Genomic DNA, 17733 nt, shown 5'->3' with positions numbered 1-17733 from the left:
ATTCTTTCTGTGGCACCCCTGTGGGGCTCATGAGCCCAGTTCTGTCACCCCTTGCCAGTAGACCTGGCAGCCTCTCACCCTTTTTTCAAACACCCTCCCTTGTGGAGTGTTCCCTCAGTCTCTTCTCCTCTCCCCTTTCATTGGGAGTTATCTGGGTAGCCAGAGCTGCCACCCCTGGTCTCTGAGCTGTCCCTGCCCCCGCCCCAAAGAGAGGTGTCTCATCCCACTGCCATACAGGGGCCTGGGAAGCACCCTCTGGCCAGTCCTAGAGGCACCATTCGCCCAGGAAGCTTGTAGCTAGGGCTGCTGCAACAAACAGCTATGCAAGCCTTTGGGAAGCAGAAACGCAAGAGGGCACCAGAGAAGGGAGGGAAGGAAAGAATGGCAGAGGCCAGTGTTGCCAGCAGCACCCCTGACCATCATTCAAGGCACTCCAGAGTGCCATGGCACACTGGTTGAAAACCACTGTATTAGGGGGTTAAGAGTAAAGGATTACTCTGCATGAATTGTAAATCTAACAGAATGCCTAGTCTCTCATTGATTCAGTTTGTATGTCTGGCTCCTTTGCAGCTCTGCTCTGTAAGAGCCATATCCAATGTAGCTAGGTCTCACTAGTTTCAAGTGACATCATTTGCTTTCTCATCATTTTGCTGGCTACTGCCGTGCTCTAGAAAGGCAGCCATATTACTTTTCTGCAGCCAAAAACAACACACTTTAGCATAAAGTAGGCTCAGCCAGATGTATCACTAGATGCATAAAATGGTATTTTCAGCTTGCAGATATGTACATGGCATACACATGTGTAGTGGTGACAAAATAAGGGTGGGTGAGGAATGCGAGGTCAGAAAGCCCAAAAGCAAACAGATGTGTGTGTTCCATTAGTAAGTGCAAACAAGCAAAGGGTAAAAGATCAGACTCCCAACAGATAACAGATCTGCAAAGCAAGCTAAATACCACGCATAAGCACATAAGGAGGTGAAATTCTTTTCTACTTTAAATAAATTCCCATTTCGCATTTAGCTCATGTCTTGTTAAGTGTGAAACTTGCATATCAATCCCAGCTTAACAACGTCCCTTTTGTTGCTGAAGTGTGGCAAAGTCGGATGTTCAATATCCAGAGAGGCCGAAATACACCTGGACTCAACCCACGGATTCTAAGCATTACCATTTGTATTAGATTTGTGGCCATTAATTATCTAGATCAGTGACATTCTGGTTTAGAGAGCGAGCAGGTGGTTTCAGGCCCAAAAATATCCGTCAAATATACTGGGACTTGATCAAACCGCTGCATAGCAAATAGATTCCACAGAACATCCGTAAGTACACGCAGCAAGCACCCCACACTACTAGAACATGACGTCAGGAGAGGGGGCGGCGCTTGCTATGCGAGCCGGAAGCTACCCGTTGATTCTGTCGTCCTGGCCGGCGTCTCTCTTCATGCAGCATAGAGTCACAGGCTCAGTGGGATTTTACACTTCCGGTTCTAAATCGAGCATGGGGGGGTAATCAATGCAACGAAATAGAATCGGGCACTGTCCAACCCACTCTCCCATTTTGCACTGTGAAATGGGGGCCGGGGAGTTGCGTTAGTCCGCTGCAACAAAAACAACAACAAAAACTCACACATGACACACACACACAAAAACCCCGCCCTGCTTTTTAAGGTGCAATGGACGGACTCTAGTTTTCTATTCCGCACCAGCTCCGTATATGGCGGTATTCCAACGGAAACCGGAAGTGAGGAACGCATTCCGAGGCGAATCTTCTACCTCTACGCAGTCGTGGGTTGTTGTGTTTTTTTTTGTTAAGGGCCGGCCGAGCAGCAAAGGTGCGACGGGCTCGTCTCTCTCTCTCCCTCTCTCTATGGTCTCTTCTAGATGGGAGCAAGGCATTTTCGATGGCTGTGTGCGTCATATCCGGACGATTCTGAGATGCCGGTAAGAAACGCTCGTCTCGGGAAAGGAAGGAGCTGGAGGGGGGGGGAGAGGGGGGGCGCGAGAATACGTCGTTTACGCGCCCTCCGCCCGCGCGCTCCCTTCCCTCACTGCGGGGGGTCTCGCCACTGTGTGGCCCCCGCCGCCTACCTGCTCCCCTTTCCCTCAGTTCTTGGGTCCATCCCGCTCTGTGAGAGAAGCCCTTCCCTCTCCGCCTTCGGTGCCGGGGGAGCGGCCTGGGTCCGCCTCGGCCTTGTCGCCGATATGGGACGGGTCTTTGCTTCTTCCCCTCTCAGCGCCCGCCCGGGTGACTCCGTCCAGAAGGTGACCTGCTTGTTGCTTAGGCCCCGGAAAGTTCTTCGGTGTTTCACGAGGGGTCGCGTTGTTGGATGAACCTCCTTACCGTCCCCCGACCCTCCCGGGTCTTGACGAACCGCCGCCTCCTTGGGGGGGTTGGAAGGCTCCGCGGTCCTTAATGTTCAAAGTAAGGAAAAGTTTAGGGTTATTGGTATGGCGATGGTTCCCACTCCCCGCTTTGCATCAGCGTACGTGGGGTTTCATAGGGTTACGTTAACAACAAAAAGTCAGGCTCCTGCCCTGAAGAGCTTTGCATGATAATATAGCCGGGATATTTATTATTTTTGTTGTCTGTCGAATTTATGCCCCTCCATAAGCAGCCCTGGGCGGCAATCGAGGATAGGCAGCAGAGGAAGATGACGAGGGAGAGATGGAAGAGGCAGTGAAAACCGAGGACACATGTGAGCAAATTGGTTTTAAGACAGACACAGAGCCTAGGACTTGCTGATCAGAAGGTCGGCGGTTCGAATCCCCACGACGGGGTGAGCTCCCGTTGCTCGGTCCCAGCTCCTGCCAACCTAGCAGTTCAAAAGGACGTCAAAGTGCAAGTAGATAAATAGGTACCACTCCGGCAGGAAGATAAACGACGTTTCCGTGCGCTGCTCTGGTTCGCCAGAAGCGGCTTAGTCATGCTGGCCACATGACCCGGAAGCTGTACACCGGCTCCCTCGGCCAATAAAGCGAGATGAGCGCTGCAACCCCATAGTCGGTCACAACTGGCCCTAATGGTCAGGGGTCCCTTTACCTTTAAAGACATACTGCTTGGGAATAAGGATTAAGAGGTCTCGAACACATCCAGCCCTGACATCAGCACCTGCCACACACGGGCGGCTGCCAGGGCCCATGCAGTCAATGGGGCGGACGGGCAACAACTCCTACTGTCTTTGAGTGTGTTTTCCCTCCCACACTGGACATTATTCAGTAGCCCTTCTCTAGTAGTGTTACCACTAGTTGGATTCCTACCCCCATGTTGCTATTCAGCTTCTGACTTGTGGCCTTACCCAGGCATCCCTGTTGCGCTTTCTAATGGATGTAGTAGCTCCCATTTTTTAACATACTGCTGTGTGTGCAAATGATGTGCAGCGTATAATGTAGTGATACCCCGTTGGGTGCTCTGTAGCATGAAGGATTGTGGCCACTCACTTCCTATAGGAATTGCACTTCCTCTGAGTAAGCTCATGGGGGGTTATAATCATTGTAGTACAGCCAGGTAAAATGGGAGGTATATGGTGGTTGTAATACCAATGGCACTGTCATGAAGGCCAGGGGAGCCTTTTGGTTTCACTGTGTTGCTGTGGTGAGGACTTGCTGAAGCTTGGAGCTGGCCTTGAAAGTATCTGGAATGGGTTTGAAGGCATATGTGAAAACAGGAGAGAATGGACAGCTGCTTAAGAGCTGGTATTTATGTATAAAAATGTTTATTTTTGCACCCACATTTTGGTCCTGACCTCCAAATAAGCTTGTTGCAGTTATGTAGGAGGGAATTAATGATATTCTGTAATGGTCAAATAAAAGCTTTTCATTGTTATTACTATATCCCTGCAACGAAGCATAAAACTGTAAAAGTTTCTTGTGGCTGATCTCTGGCAAAGTCTGAGCCCCTGGCAGTGGAATTTAACAGCTGCAGTTTAACAGGCATGGAGTGGAGGTAGAAAGCAAAGAGAATCAGCGCTATGTTACTGCTGTTTTGTGTGTGAGAAAGAATTATGTTTTAAAATATGGCAGCATGACTGGCAATATGTTGGTCATATTTTTAATATTTGGTTCTTTTTCAGGTTAAACTGAATAGCTCTCTACTACGGCTTCTCCTAAGAAGATCCTCACAAAGCTGTGAGGCTGGAATATATTTATAAACACAGAACGTTGTTCACTTTGAACTATTAAGCTTTGTGCCTTATCCAGATCGACTTTGGGAATCGGAAACTTGAATCAATGTTATCGGATGAGTTAGAGTCTAAACCAGAGGTCAGCAACCGCTAGATTTGTTTTGTGGCTCAATGGCTGCATTCTGGAATTATTATTATAGCAAATATAGAGCCAGTGTGGTGTAGTGGTTAAGAGCGGTAGTCTCGTAATCTGGGAAACCGGGTTCACGTCTCCGCTCGGTTCACGTCTCCGCTCCTCCACATGCAGCTGCTGGGTGACCTTGGGCCAGTCACACTTCTTTGAAGTCTCTCAGCCCCACTCACCTCACAGAGTGTTTGTTGTGGGGGAGGAAGGGAAAGGAGAATGTTAGCCGCTTTGAGACTCCTGAAGGGGAGTGAAAGGCGGGATATCAAATCCAAACTCTTCTTCTTCTTCTTCTTCAAATGATAATTTTCCTAGTGATTTGTGTAGTTGGTATATGGTTATCATGCATAGAAGCAGTGCAATCTTTTTTGCTTAATTAATGGCTCCAAAATCACTCATCTGATTTCCACCCACAAGGTCTCACTTGAAAACCTATAATCACAAGTGACACTTAAGCAGGAATTCTGTGCAAACTTACATGGGAGTGAGCCTCACAATGTGACTTACTTCTGAGTAAGCCCATGTAGCATTGCAATGCACAGAGGTCACAATTTAAAAATGTTTAACAGTCTACATGGCTCTTAATGCAAAAACACTGAGGTACCAATAACACCCAATTGCTTGACATAAAGACTTCCAGCTCAGTGCAGTTATGCTTATGGCCTTCATGGTAAAAAGCTGCCAGGGGGGCTAGTCAGAATGAAAGGAAGGGGTGTACTAATCCTTTACTCCTTCTCTACTGTCCTGACCCCCCTTCCCCAACTGCTATTGGGCATGGGAAAGAAGCTGCCATTGATGTAATTTAGTATAGAAGAAAGCTGCCATTATCAGCTTCGGAGAGTTGTTACCCTTGGAATCAGTTGTGCAAGAGAAAAGAAGGCTGCTTATTGTGGTTTTGATTCTCCACAAAATATACTACATATAGTGTATAAAAAATACATGTGACATTAAGTTATATATTTAACAGCACGTGTGATATGGCCTGTACTCTGTGACTAGTGCAAAAGTGCTTTGGGGTGATTCATGTGTAGATTATGTTGCCTGTTGCTTCTTTTCAGCTCAAAATCAAGCTGGGGAAGGGCCATAGCTCAGTGGTATATTTTCTGCTTTGCATGCAGAAAGTGCCAGGCTTAGCCCCAGCATGTCCAGGTAGGGCTGGGAGAGGCGCCAGTCTAAAACTCTGAAGAGTTGTGCTGCCATTATTGTGGAAAATACAGACCAATGAACTGACTACTGTGCAAAGGCTGCAGTAGTTGTGAATTTAGTCAAAGAACAGGGCATGTAATGTTTATGCTTGTTACCATAAGAATTAACATTTGCACAGGGAAATAAGAGTTCAGAGTAAGTAGTGAGTAATTATTTCACATTGGTGATTTCTTATTGTTTCTTGGTTGAGCTCAGAATGACAGAATATTTACTTTTAGTATATTTGCTACAGTGTAGTTTATGAACCATTTCTCTGTGTATCTGCCTTTTGCAGCTGAAGTTGTAGAATGGGAACCGGGGGGAATTGACAGAAAGCATTCAGCTTCAGATCTAAGCATTTGCTGCTGCTTTAATATCTTTGCTTTCCCCCCAGCTGCTGGTTCAATTTGTTCAGAACACGTCTATTCCACTAGGACAGGAGCTTGTGGAATCAGAACCTAAAGATATAACCTGTTTGTCTCTCCTTCCTGTTACTGAACCCCAAGAATGCAACAGACTGATGTTGCCAGGTAAAACCTGAAGCTAAAAATGCTAAAAATGCTGTTTGCATTTTTGAGATATTAACAACACAGTTCTATGCATGTCTACCTGGAAGTCAGTCCCACTGAGTTCAGTTTGGCTTGCTTCCAGGTAAGTGTGCATAGGAGTGCATGCTGTGTTTGGATGTGGGATACTCCTATAATGCACAGTTATTAAAATTCAGTTCTTTTTCAAGGAATGGTGAGATAAAATTGTAATAGAGTGGATTCTGGCAAAGCTGCTAGCAATGCTCTAATTAATATTAAACGTTCAATAAGTTGTTTAATGTTAATTAGAGCATTGCTAGCAGCTTTGCCAGAATCCACGCTCTTACTTATGGAATAAGCAGAAATGGTGAAATTTACCGGAAGAATAAGAAATCAAGATAACAAACTTTTTATAAAAGAATGGAAATGGTTTATTGAATATTAACAGATAAATTGCAAACAGATAAAAACATTGATAGGGTTATTGTAATAACCTGCAGTTTTATAAGAGTATATATTTAAAGTAGATAATTAAATGAGCAAATTAAATGAATTTGGATACGCAGAAGATATTAGAAAATACATTTAAGGAACTGCAGAAAGAGGGGGAAGCAAGTCAAACTTTGAAATGTTAAATTGATTGTACAACTAATGAAATGTATAAACTTGAAAAGTATAAATAAAAACTTTTAAAAAACATAACATTAAATGTACTGCTAAGGTTACTGGTTTTATAATGGTTTTTTATCACGTTTGTGCTGAAAGCGTGCTTGTCTTGAATGAAATGCATAATCTCACAAATGCTTTCTAAAATTTCTTCATTAGATGACTCTCCAGGTCATACTAGCTCCTCAAAGGATGTCTCCTCTTCTGCTGTATTGCGAAGCCTCCAGGTGAACGTTGGCCCTGATGGTGAGGAGACAAGGGCACAAACAGTACAGAAACCACCTGAGCTTCTGCCAAGCCCTGATACTTCCAGCTTATTGCAAGACCTCCAACCCACTGATAGCACTTCTTTTATCCTTCTCAATTTAACACGAACAGGTAACTCCATCAAGCACTTCAAAACACAGAAAGAGATTTGGGCAATGCTGCATTTAACAAGAGTCATCACCTCCTTCCAGTAAAGTGGCTGGAGAGCAGGGAAGCTAACCTGTGGCACCTCCAGATGACGTTGAACTAAAACTCTCATCTGCCCTGGCCATTGGCCATGCTGACTGGGGCAGAAGGGACTTGCTGTGCAATGACATATTGAGGGCTACAGGTTAGCCATCCCTGCTGTAGAGGTTCATTGTGATATTGTGGGAAGCAAGAGAGTTTACTCCCCTTCTTATCGTCTCATGAAAACTGCCTCCCTTCTAGGCCTAGGTTCTCCCTCAGAGCACTTGGTGTTTGTCCAAGATGAAGCAGAAGATTCTGGGAATGATTTCTTCTCGAATGATAGCACCGACAGCAGTACCCCATGGTTTTTGCGAGTGCAGGAACTGGCTCATGACAGTTTGATTGCTGCCACTCGAGCACAGCTCGCAAAGAATGCCAAAGCAAGCAATAATGGTAAGAAGGCTTTTATTTCTGTTGGGGGTATTTTCCATTTTCAAGGTATAATGTTTCACCCATAAAATGAGTTTAGGAAATCTTATAAAGCTCTCATATGTTGTTGAGAACTTCAAGTCATTTACTTCTTGCCTTTTAAGGTAAAAAACTTTCAATGTCCCTAATAGGACTGGGCAGTATCTGGTTTTCAATATCATGGTATATCACCAGCTAAACATCGCAATATATCACTATGTCACGATATCTGAAATAAGACACAGCTACGTAAAAGCAAACATGGTAATGTCCTGGCAACTGCTACTTAGTTATGGGTCTAAAGCACCACACACTGATGAAATCATTACTTTCATCAGCAGTTTCATCAGCCAAAATGCATTCAAACAGGACTTTGGTTTGGGGCTTGGATACCAAACGGTGGTATTCAGGGCCAGGACAATCGAAAATACAGTGAGGAGTCATAGTGAATAATGAATAATCGGGGAAAATATTGAACAACAAAAAATAAATAAATTTGATGCTTATAATTATATTAAAATTAACTCAGATTCATCCCCCAGCATTTCCAGGGAGGGCTTGGAGAGACCACCTCTGAAATTCTGGAGAGGAGCTGCTGCTCAGCGTAGACAATAGTGTTGTAGATTGACCAATGGTGTGCCATACTTCCTATTTCCTATCATATAATTTCCATTTGTCTTTGGAGCAGGACCAGAGGCTGCTCTGATCTCCCACCAGCAGAGGTAATGGTCCCCATAAGTTATGAACTAGTTGATAAGGGTGCTGTTGTGCAGTCACAACAGCACCTGGCCATGCCTGTGCATGGCTGTGAGGGTAAATGGAGTTCTGGGGTTTAGTAGCTCCTGGCTCTGAGCTGTTTTCACCAGTTGTTGCTGCATGACTGCTGGGCCATTCAATCTGCTGAATGCCAGGTATACCTGGGAGTTGCTGATGCTTGGCAAACGCAGCTCCATTGCTGAGGTAACCAGCCTGATGTTCCCTTCCTCAATCCAATTGTGTGTCATCGATTTCTTGCCAATGAGATTGGGACGCACATTCCATTGGAAGTAACACATTCAAATAGAAATTATTTGCATTCCGTCGCAACTTCATCTGTTTGTACGGCACTGCTTATAATGGGATGCACATCTCCATGCCTGTTCTGTCCATTAGGCATGCCTAACTATGTGCAATGGGAGCTCGGTCAGGAGAAAAATATGCTGCATAATGATAGTAGGATAGTGAAACTGCCAGCATAACATGGTATGCGTCCTCTCAGTTGTCTCTTTCCCCCCATAAGTGTGAGAACATTGAACGGCATTGTTTGCCCTCGCTGTTGTCACACAACTACAGCTGGCCACGTGGTGCCAGTTTTACTATGAGATCTGTGAGTTGGCTGGGATCACATAGTGAAGAAGCCCTTTCAAGTTTTGTGTTTTGTTTTTAAGAAGGCGACCAAGCAGCAACAGCAAGTCAGGGAAACAGTGAATGTGAACAGGTATGCAAAAATGTGGAAGGTAGTGCTTTATTATTTTAACGTGCCTTCTCTACCCTCCCCCTACCTCTGGGAAAGGATTATAGCTCAGTTGGCAGAGCACTTGCTTTGGAGGAAGAAGGCTCAATCTCTCCAGGTAGGACTGGGAACGCTTCCAGTCTGAAACCCTGGGAAACTTGCTAGTCAGAGTGGTCAGTGCTAAGCCAGATGGACGAGTGCTGACTGGTTATAAAGCAGCTTTCTATGTTAGTGTTTCACTACCCTCACTGCTCCTGCCTTTAGAAATGGTAAATTTTGCAGAACCTCCTGAAAATTTGAGAGAGTACAGATTTGAAGTATGAAGAAGAGCATCCACTTCAGGGGGCTGACTAAACAAAATGAGCAGAAATGTTTCTCTTTTTAAATGTATTTAGGTGGGTTCCCCCCCCCTATGTATCACTGTCATTTTACCATTGTATTCTTTTTTTCTTTTTCTTTTACCCCTTCCAGGTGAAAATGTTCATGTTTGCTCAGGAGACCCTCAACCGAAAGAATCCAGCCCTATCCCTCACTTGCCTCGGGTGGAGAAAAAGTTGAAATGTACAGTTGAGGGCTGTGACAGGACATTTGTGTGGCCGGCCCACTTCAAATACCACTTAAAGACTCACAGGTGCATAGAGTTGCTATAGCTATGGCTTTGCTGAGCACTGCAAACTGTATGCAGCTATACGAGTGGTCCCGCTATGGAACGATCAAATTCAGAGAGTCAACCAAAGTACAGAAATCTGAAACAGAAAAGCTCACCTCTATTTTGCAAATACACTCAATGTGGTTTTTAAAACACTGTTTGTGTGTTTTAACTGCCTGGGAGTGGCTTGTGATTTGCAACTGGCCCAAACAAAACTGCTCTTTGTGTGTATGTAATATGTAACCTAAACTTTTAAATGAGAATATCTGGTTTATTAAAATTATTTATACAGTGTAAGGCAAGGAAAATGCAGCCTCTTCATTTTACTTTAACTGTTACTTCAAGTGGGGCCAGTAACTGGCCATCTCACTTTTCAGGCTCTTCATTTTGAACTGAAACAAAAACAAAAATGCATACAGCACCACATTAAGGAAAGCCAGAGCACCAGCAGAGGACTACTTGATTACAGCAGCATGTATAATAGTGCCATGAAAGTGATGTTGTTTTCCAGGAATGACCGTTCCTTCATTTGTCCAGCAAAAGATTGCGGGAAAAGCTTCTATGTCCTGCAGAGGCTGAAGGTGCACATGAGAACGCACAATGGCGAGAAACCATTCATCTGCACCGAGCTAGGTTGTGGGAAGCAGTTCACGACAGCTGGGAACCTGAAGAATCACCTGAGGATTCATACTGGTGTGTACCATTCCCCTTTTTTTCAAATTCTTCTTTTGTTCCAGTATTCAAGTGTTAAAGAAGTTTCTCTGCATTTCTGTCAGATTATGAGCATGGCACTGACTAGGCAGCTGCTGCCTCTCTGCCTGTTATGAAGTATTTATTTTGGGTTGCCAAATTTGTTGAGCTTTGAGGTATTTTTTAATGAAATTAGGCAAAATCTACACTTCCGACATGGGTTGCCATATGTCCAGATTTTCCTGAACACTTCAGCGATTTCCACCCGGACGCTGTTTACGAGGGCCAAATGCTGGCAGTGTTACAGCTAGGGAGGAGAAAGCTGATTCAGATGACCCACTAAGCCAAACCTGGCTTGACACAGTAGCAAAGAGGACCAGGGAGGAGCAACGTGGATATGAGCTCCTCTGTGTATGGTGTCAATAAGTCAAGGTTTGGCTTAGTGGGTCATGTGAACCAGGCCAAAGTTTTCCCGCACCTCCTTTAGGTGATCCTTTAGGTGGTTATTATATTAAATTTCTGAGACTTCCAGTCTTGGAGAAATTGTGTTTTCACTCTCCAAGTAGAAAGCTTCCACGCTAATATTTGATAGCCAATGAAGAACTCATGTAAACAATGAAAGGTGTGTGACTGAATTTGAGAAACTGCAACTTAATAGAAAGAAGTGGATCCTTGCATATGAGGGCATATGCAATTCAAGTGACTTTTTTAATTAACTGAAGCAAATGCTTCAATGCAGGGGAAAAACCCTTCTTGTGTGAGGCTCAGGGCTGTGGTCGCTCCTTTGCTGAATACTCCAGCCTTCGGAAACACCTAGTTGTCCATTCAGGTAAGGGGACTTCATTCCTTGAGATACCCAGGTCTTGCTGAACAATTACTAATGTCCTTCCCCCTTTGCTTTTTATGCTTTCTTTCCCTTTTCTCTTCTTGAGCCTCATAATTTCAAAGGTGTAGGCTAAAAACTGCATCTTGCCTAGTATATACAATTGTGGGCATGACAGAGTGAGATCTTACAGTCTCTAGGTCAAAGGCTTCTTGTACATACAGGCCTGAGACTCTAAATCGCTCAAATTTCCTGACAAAATTTGACTGTGAACTTGATAGCCCCTTTCTAAAGCTAAGCCTTTGGTGTCTGAATTCAAGAGAAATGAAAACTACTTAAGCATAGAAAATGGATATTTCATTCTCTGCTCTAGCAATTATTGTATATTGTTTACAGGAGTAAAGCCCCACCAGTGTCAGATCTGTGGGAAGACATTTTCTCAGAGTGGTAGTAGGAATGTACACATGAAGAAACATCATTCCAGAGTTGGAACAGATAGCAACAGACAGCATGAACAAACAGGTAGGAATCGAGTAGAATGGGAATGTATGACTGGATCTTTCAAATAGTGATGAGAAGGGTCGAGTTAAGAAAGAGAATCTGTTCTGCCATAGGAGTGTTAGCATGAGATGGTGACAGAAATGCGGCTGTTTCTGAGGATGGTAAATATATCACATGAAGAGACTGTAGGAACAGAGAGGCTAAGAGTGTTTGACCACAAAAAAATGAAGGAAGGAGAAAAGAATCTGAGGTCAAAACCAAAGTCTCAAGAAATTTTGAGAGAGATAAAATATTATCAGACGCAATATATGGAACTGACAAATCAAGAGATAGAATGGAAAATTAAACAAATGAGACAAAGGACTTTTGAGTCTGCAGACAAGTGTGGGAAGCTCCTTGCATGGCAATTGAAAAAGAGGCAAAAATTGAATACAGTTACTTGTTTGGAGATAGAGGGAAAGAATGTTCATAAACCAAATGAGATAAGTAACTGTTTTCAAAGTTTTTTTAGGAAATTATACACACAAGGGCCAGTAAACGAACAAGAAATAGAAGAATTTCTTAAAAATTATGGACTACCGAAAATTCCAGAACAGGGCAAGTTGATTTTGAATGAGAAAATAACAGAACAGGAAATAGAGGAGGCCATTCAAAAGGCACAACTGGGAAAGTCTCCAGGACCAGATGGACTGACGGCTAGATATTATAAAGCTTTGAGAGAAGGTTTAGTGCAACCACTGAAAGAAGTTTGCAATGAAATATTGGAGGGGAAAAAGGCACCTGAAACGTGGAAAGAGGCTTTTATCTCACTTATACCAAAGACCGAGACTGAAAAGAACCAGGTTAAGAACTACCGCCCGATATCATTATTAAATGTGGATTACAAAATTTTTGCAGACATTTTAGCAAAAAGACTGAAGAAAGTATTGACAGGTGAGATTCATAAGGATCAATCTGGCTTTCTCCCGGGAAGACACATGTCTGACAATGTGAGGAACATAATAGACATTGTGGAACTGTTGGAAATGAACATTAACAGAAAAGCGGTTTTGATTTTTGTGGACGCGGAGAAAGCCTTTGACAATATTTGTTGGAGTTTTATGAAAAAGAATCTCCAAGGGATGGGGGTAGGCCAAGGTTTTGAAAATGGTATAGGTGCAATTTATTCTGTGCAGAAGGCAAAGCTAATTGTGAATAATGTGGTAACGGAAGAGATAGCTATAGAGAAAGGAACACGACAGGGATGCCCTATTTCCCCCCTACTTTTTATACTGGTTCTGGAGGTTTTGCTAAATATGATTAGAAAGGACCAGTTGGTTAAAGGAATTCAGGTCGGAGTGAGAGAGTATAAATTAAGGGCATTTGCAGATGACCTAGTTTTGACTTTGCAACAGCCAATCACTAGCACAAAAAGAGTTTTAGAACTGATCGAGATATTTGGTCAAGTTGCAGGATTTAAGTTGAACAAACAAAAAACTAAAGTCTTGGAAAAAAACCTAACAAATGAAGAAAAAGAGACATTCCAGAATGAAACAGGTTTGGAGATAGCAAAAAAAGTGAAGTACCTGGGGGTGAATTTGACATCGAAAAATGTGAATCTTTTTAAAGACAATTATGATAAATGTTGGACAGAAGTTAAGAAAGATTTAGACATATGGTCAAGGCTGAAACTTTCCTTGTTAGGCAGAATTGCTGTTATCAAAATGAATGTATTGCCTAGAATGTTATTTCTGTTTCAGACATTACAAATAATAGACAAGATGGACTGTTTCAAGAGGTGGCAGAAAGACATATCGAAATTTGTTTGGCAGGGCAAAAAGCCAAGAATAAAATTTAAGACATTAACAGATGCGAAAGATAGAGGGGGTTTTGCCCTGCCGGACTTAAGACTTTACTATGAATCAGCAGCGTTTTGCTGGTTGAAAGATTGGCTGCTCCTCGAGAATACAGACATTTTGGATCTTGAAGGATTTGACAACAGATTTGGTTGGCATGCATATATATGGTATGACAAGGTAAAATTGCATAAAGGTTTTAAGAACCATATGGTGAGGAAAGCTCTGTATAATGTTTGGATTAAGTATAAAGACCTGTTTGAAAGTAGAACCCCCAGGTGGTTGTCACCAATGGAAGCAAAAGAGGTGAAAAAATTGAATATGGGTTCTAATTGGCCTAAATACTGTGAAATTATAGAACAAGATGGTGAAAATGTAAAATTGCAGAGTTTTGAGAAACTGAAGTTTAAGGTGAGAGATTGGTTACATTATCGACAGATAAATGAAGTATTCAAACAGGACAGAAAGAAAGGCTTCCAAGTGGAGAAGTCAAAATTAGAAACAGAACTGTTAGAACCCAATACTAAAAATTTGTCAAGAATGTACAACTTGCTGTTGAAATGGAATACTCAAGATGAAATGGTGAAATCTAATATGATTAAATGGGCACAGGATATTGGGCATGACATTGAACTTGCTGACTGGGAGCAGTTATGGACCACTGGTGTTAAATTTACGGCATGCAATGCCTTAAAAGAAAACATTATGAAAATGATCTACAGGTGGTACATGACTCCTGCTAAGTTAGCAAAGATCTATCATTTGCCCAACAACAAGTGTTGGAAGTGTAGTGAAACGGAGGGAACCTTCTATCACCTTTGGTGGACCTGCCCGAAGATTAAGGTTTTCTGGGAAATGATCTATAATGAAATAAAAAAAGTTCTGAAGAGAACGTTTGTTAAAAAACCAGAGGCCTTTCTCTTGGGTATGGTGGGCCAAATGGTGCCAAAGAAGGATAGGACATTTTTTATGTATGCCACTACAGCAGCAAGAATTCTTCTAGCAAAGTATTGGAAGACGCAAGATTTACCCACGTTGGAAGAATGGCAGACGAAGGTGATCGACTATATGGGACTGGCAGAGATGACTGGCAGAATTCGAGACCGGGGGAAAGAGGCGGTGGATGAGGATTGGAACAAATTTAAAGTTTATCTTAAAAACTGTTGTAATTTGGAAAATTAGGGGCTCAGAGTTATAAGAGATAAAGAACTACAGTTGTATTAATAACTAACTGAAGTTAAATACATGAAATATATTCAAGTTATTATCAGAGGGTTGCTGAAAAATCTTGAAACAAGAATGCAGAAAAGGGATGGTATGGGGAAGTCGTGTTTTTGTTTAATTTATGTTTATGTTTTTGTTTTGTCTTTTCTTTATTTATGGAAAACTAATAAAAATTTATTATAAAAAATAAAAAAAAAAAGAGTGTTTGACCACAAAGCATTAACTATTTCCCAGCTTTGAAAAACAGTTATAAAATTGATCTGTGTAAGTAAAGTTGTGCTTTTCAGATGTGTATGCCCACATCTCGAAATATACTCTACAAAGTCAAACTCTCTTCCTGAAAATACAGGTCATGAAGAAGAAATCTTGGATAAGGAAGAGTGAGAAAACAATTCTCTACATTCTTCAGATTTGTGAAGCAGAAATCCCTCTCTGTGCGATAGCGGACACTGATGCTGTTGTTCCTCAACTTGGTGTTTTCTTTTTGCAACAGAATCGTTGATGGGCAGTAGTTTGTTGGAAGAATCTGAAGAGCACAGTAAGAATCTGGTGTCCATGAGCTCACCTCCCAGCCTTGGTGTAGAATCCTTGCAGTTGCCAGACACAGAATCAATTATTGGTGTAAAGGAAGGTGAGAAAAATATTTCTATTAGCAATTAAATGTTTACAGAAGCTAAGTTGGGAGGGGATATCTTTCTACCAGGATAGTCTTAAACGGGATAATTTATTGCAGTTCCAACACATAGTTTCAATAGGAAGGGTGGAATGCAATAATAATACTTTTATATTGGTTTCTGATACTGTATTTGTTTTCCTGAGTGCTGATTTAGCCACTGTTTCTAATATTTGCCCTAGTCTAATACATTCACACAATGCACACTTCATTTTTTGTCTGAAGATCGGGTTGCTTGAGAAAATAATCCCCAATGTACATTTTATAAAGCACAACTTAGTCTCCTGTTTGATTTGCAGAGGTTCTTGCTGAAGCAGCAACAAACTCTCTCCATGCTGCATCTGATGTGGTTTTGCCATCTCATCACCTGATGCCCATGTCAACATCAAGACACTCCTATGGGGTGTCATCTTTACTACAGTAAATCTACAGGTCAGCCTAGAAGACTTCTATTTCTTTTTGAACAACATAATTCTAGTCTTTTGAAAGTACAGGAAAACATCACCTTTTCTCCTATCTGAGAATTTGATAGCAGTGAGGCTTTTGGTTATTATTTAATCTTATAAATATTTGTTTGAAATTTTGATGGAAGATTATAGTAATAATAGGTTTAAAAGAAAATTCCCATTCAATCTTAAATTGAAGGTAATAATAATTAATAATAATAATTTACTTGATCTGAAAGCTATATAACTATAATGGCATACAGCTTGGTCTGACACAAAAATCACAATCTCTGCTGGTGCCTGTTGGTTTCAATTAAAGCTTACTACAGTCTACTAACTGTGATGATTGTAGGCAAGGCTCTTTGTTACAAACATTGATTGGGTGTGGTACCACAAAGTTGCACGACAATTCTTGCAAAATAACACTGTCCTCTGTTGTCATGCTGTTCCCAACCCACAATGCCATCTTTCATAATATGACACAGGCAAAGTGTGTACTCCTGTGATGTTTTGCTGGCACAGAATCTTTAGTACGAGTTGAATCCTAAGATGCCTTCTGCTCCAGAATACACTTGTATTAGAGTGGGAAAAGTGAAGCAGTCTAAAGATGTTCTGTTCAGCTTTGTGCGAGCAAGGTCTTGCCCCTGCTCACCCTGCCCAACTTCTACCCTGATCGGAGTGAGCCAGTTCCTCCCACTGCCTTAGCACTGATCAGCCAGGCCTTTCATTTAAAACAAATACGCTAGAAGGTGTTACAAGTAAAGGTACTTCTCCCATACATCTGTGTTGGTAATTTGTCATATAGAGAGGGCTTGAAAGAAAGAAAAAAAGATGCTGTGAAATATAATAGAGCAGTGTGTTCCTTGAATCATTCTATTATTCGTTCCTTTCTTATAAACAAGTCTGAACTAGTATTGATAGAAATAAAATGTGTTGATTTGCAGTTACAAAAGGAAGAGCAAATGAATGAAGTATTCAACACAAGATACGAAGCTAAAGAAGAAGCTTGTGTGATGATGGGCTCAAGAAACCATGTGGTACTTGAATCCCCAGAGTTTATGCTGTGCCTCTAGTGTACTTATTGTGACCTGTCAGACCAGAGGCCTGGAATATGGTTTGCTTCAATCACTGGAACCTCTGAAGAAGGGCTTCAGGAGCTTTTACTAATGTCTGAACAGGGTACTGTTCCTGTTGAACCTGGCACCCCAAAGGCGAGGAGGTAATGCTCTTGGAACTAGTTCCTAGCCACTTTTTTCTCTCCTGAAGCTGATCATAAGCTCAGCATTATATTGACTCGTTCTTCTTGGAGGAGTATCTTTAGATGGTAGTGAATTCTGCAACAAGGCACTGCAGTTCTGTTCTTGCTTCTGAATTATCAGGTGGTTTGTGGTTTCTCTTTGAGCTAGATCTTCCACATCTCCTTGCTTGGTGCGGATATACTCTCTAATATGGTTTCTGCTCCAAACCGAAGACATGATGTTGTTCAGAGGATTGCCTCAGACACCCTTGCTTCTTGCTGTGATTTTAATTTCTAATTATTAGGGCTTAATTTAAATAAAAAAAAATCAGAGGTAGAATCTATTCAGTATTCTTCAGTTGTAAATAAACTCTACTTCCAACTCCTGATATTTGTGTATTTTGTGTTTTTCTTTGCCTATTCAAAGATGCTCATGGGTACCTTAAAGCCAAGTACCAAGCAATTATATGTAATACAAAATCCTATTACTATATACGTAAAACAATTAAACAGAAAAAAATAGAACAAAAATGAGCAGGAATGTTCTCATTGGCCACTCTGTACCAAAAGTACTGTTGCTG

At 42.0% G+C, this 17733-nt stretch overlaps 1 protein-coding gene across 5 annotated transcripts; it reads left to right on the top strand.

The window, feature by feature from the left end:
* Positions 1-1653: 1653 nt before the first annotated feature.
* On the top strand, positions 1654-17541 carry ZNF410 (zinc finger protein 410). Of its 5 annotated transcripts, none has more exons than XM_028720073.2 (13): positions 1654-1937; positions 2612-2692; positions 4067-4256; positions 5881-6016; positions 6839-7057; positions 7376-7567; positions 9546-9705; positions 10235-10416; positions 11153-11242; positions 11633-11758; positions 15290-15427; positions 15769-15901; positions 16860-17541. In XM_028720073.2, exons 3-12 carry the CDS (start codon positions 4224-4226, stop codon positions 15891-15893), a joined length of 1401 nt encoding a protein of 466 aa, XP_028575906.1. In that variant the 5' UTR covers positions 1654-1937; positions 2612-2692; positions 4067-4223; the 3' UTR covers positions 15894-15901; positions 16860-17541. The 5 variants fall into 5 exon arrangements, with proteins under 5 accessions (XP_028575906.1, XP_028575915.1, XP_028575926.1 ...); XM_028720082.2 differs by having other exon boundaries at positions 2609-2692; XM_028720093.2 differs by lacking the exon at positions 2612-2692.
* The last annotated feature ends 192 nt before the right edge of the window (positions 17542-17733 follow it).

This window comes from Podarcis muralis, chromosome 1 (assembly GCF_964188315.1).
Source record: "Podarcis muralis chromosome 1, rPodMur119.hap1.1, whole genome shotgun sequence".
NCBI classification, from domain to species: domain Eukaryota; kingdom Metazoa; phylum Chordata; class Lepidosauria; order Squamata; family Lacertidae; genus Podarcis; species Podarcis muralis.
Note: the sequence above shows the minus strand (reverse complement) of the source record. Positions and strands in the feature narration are given on the sequence as shown.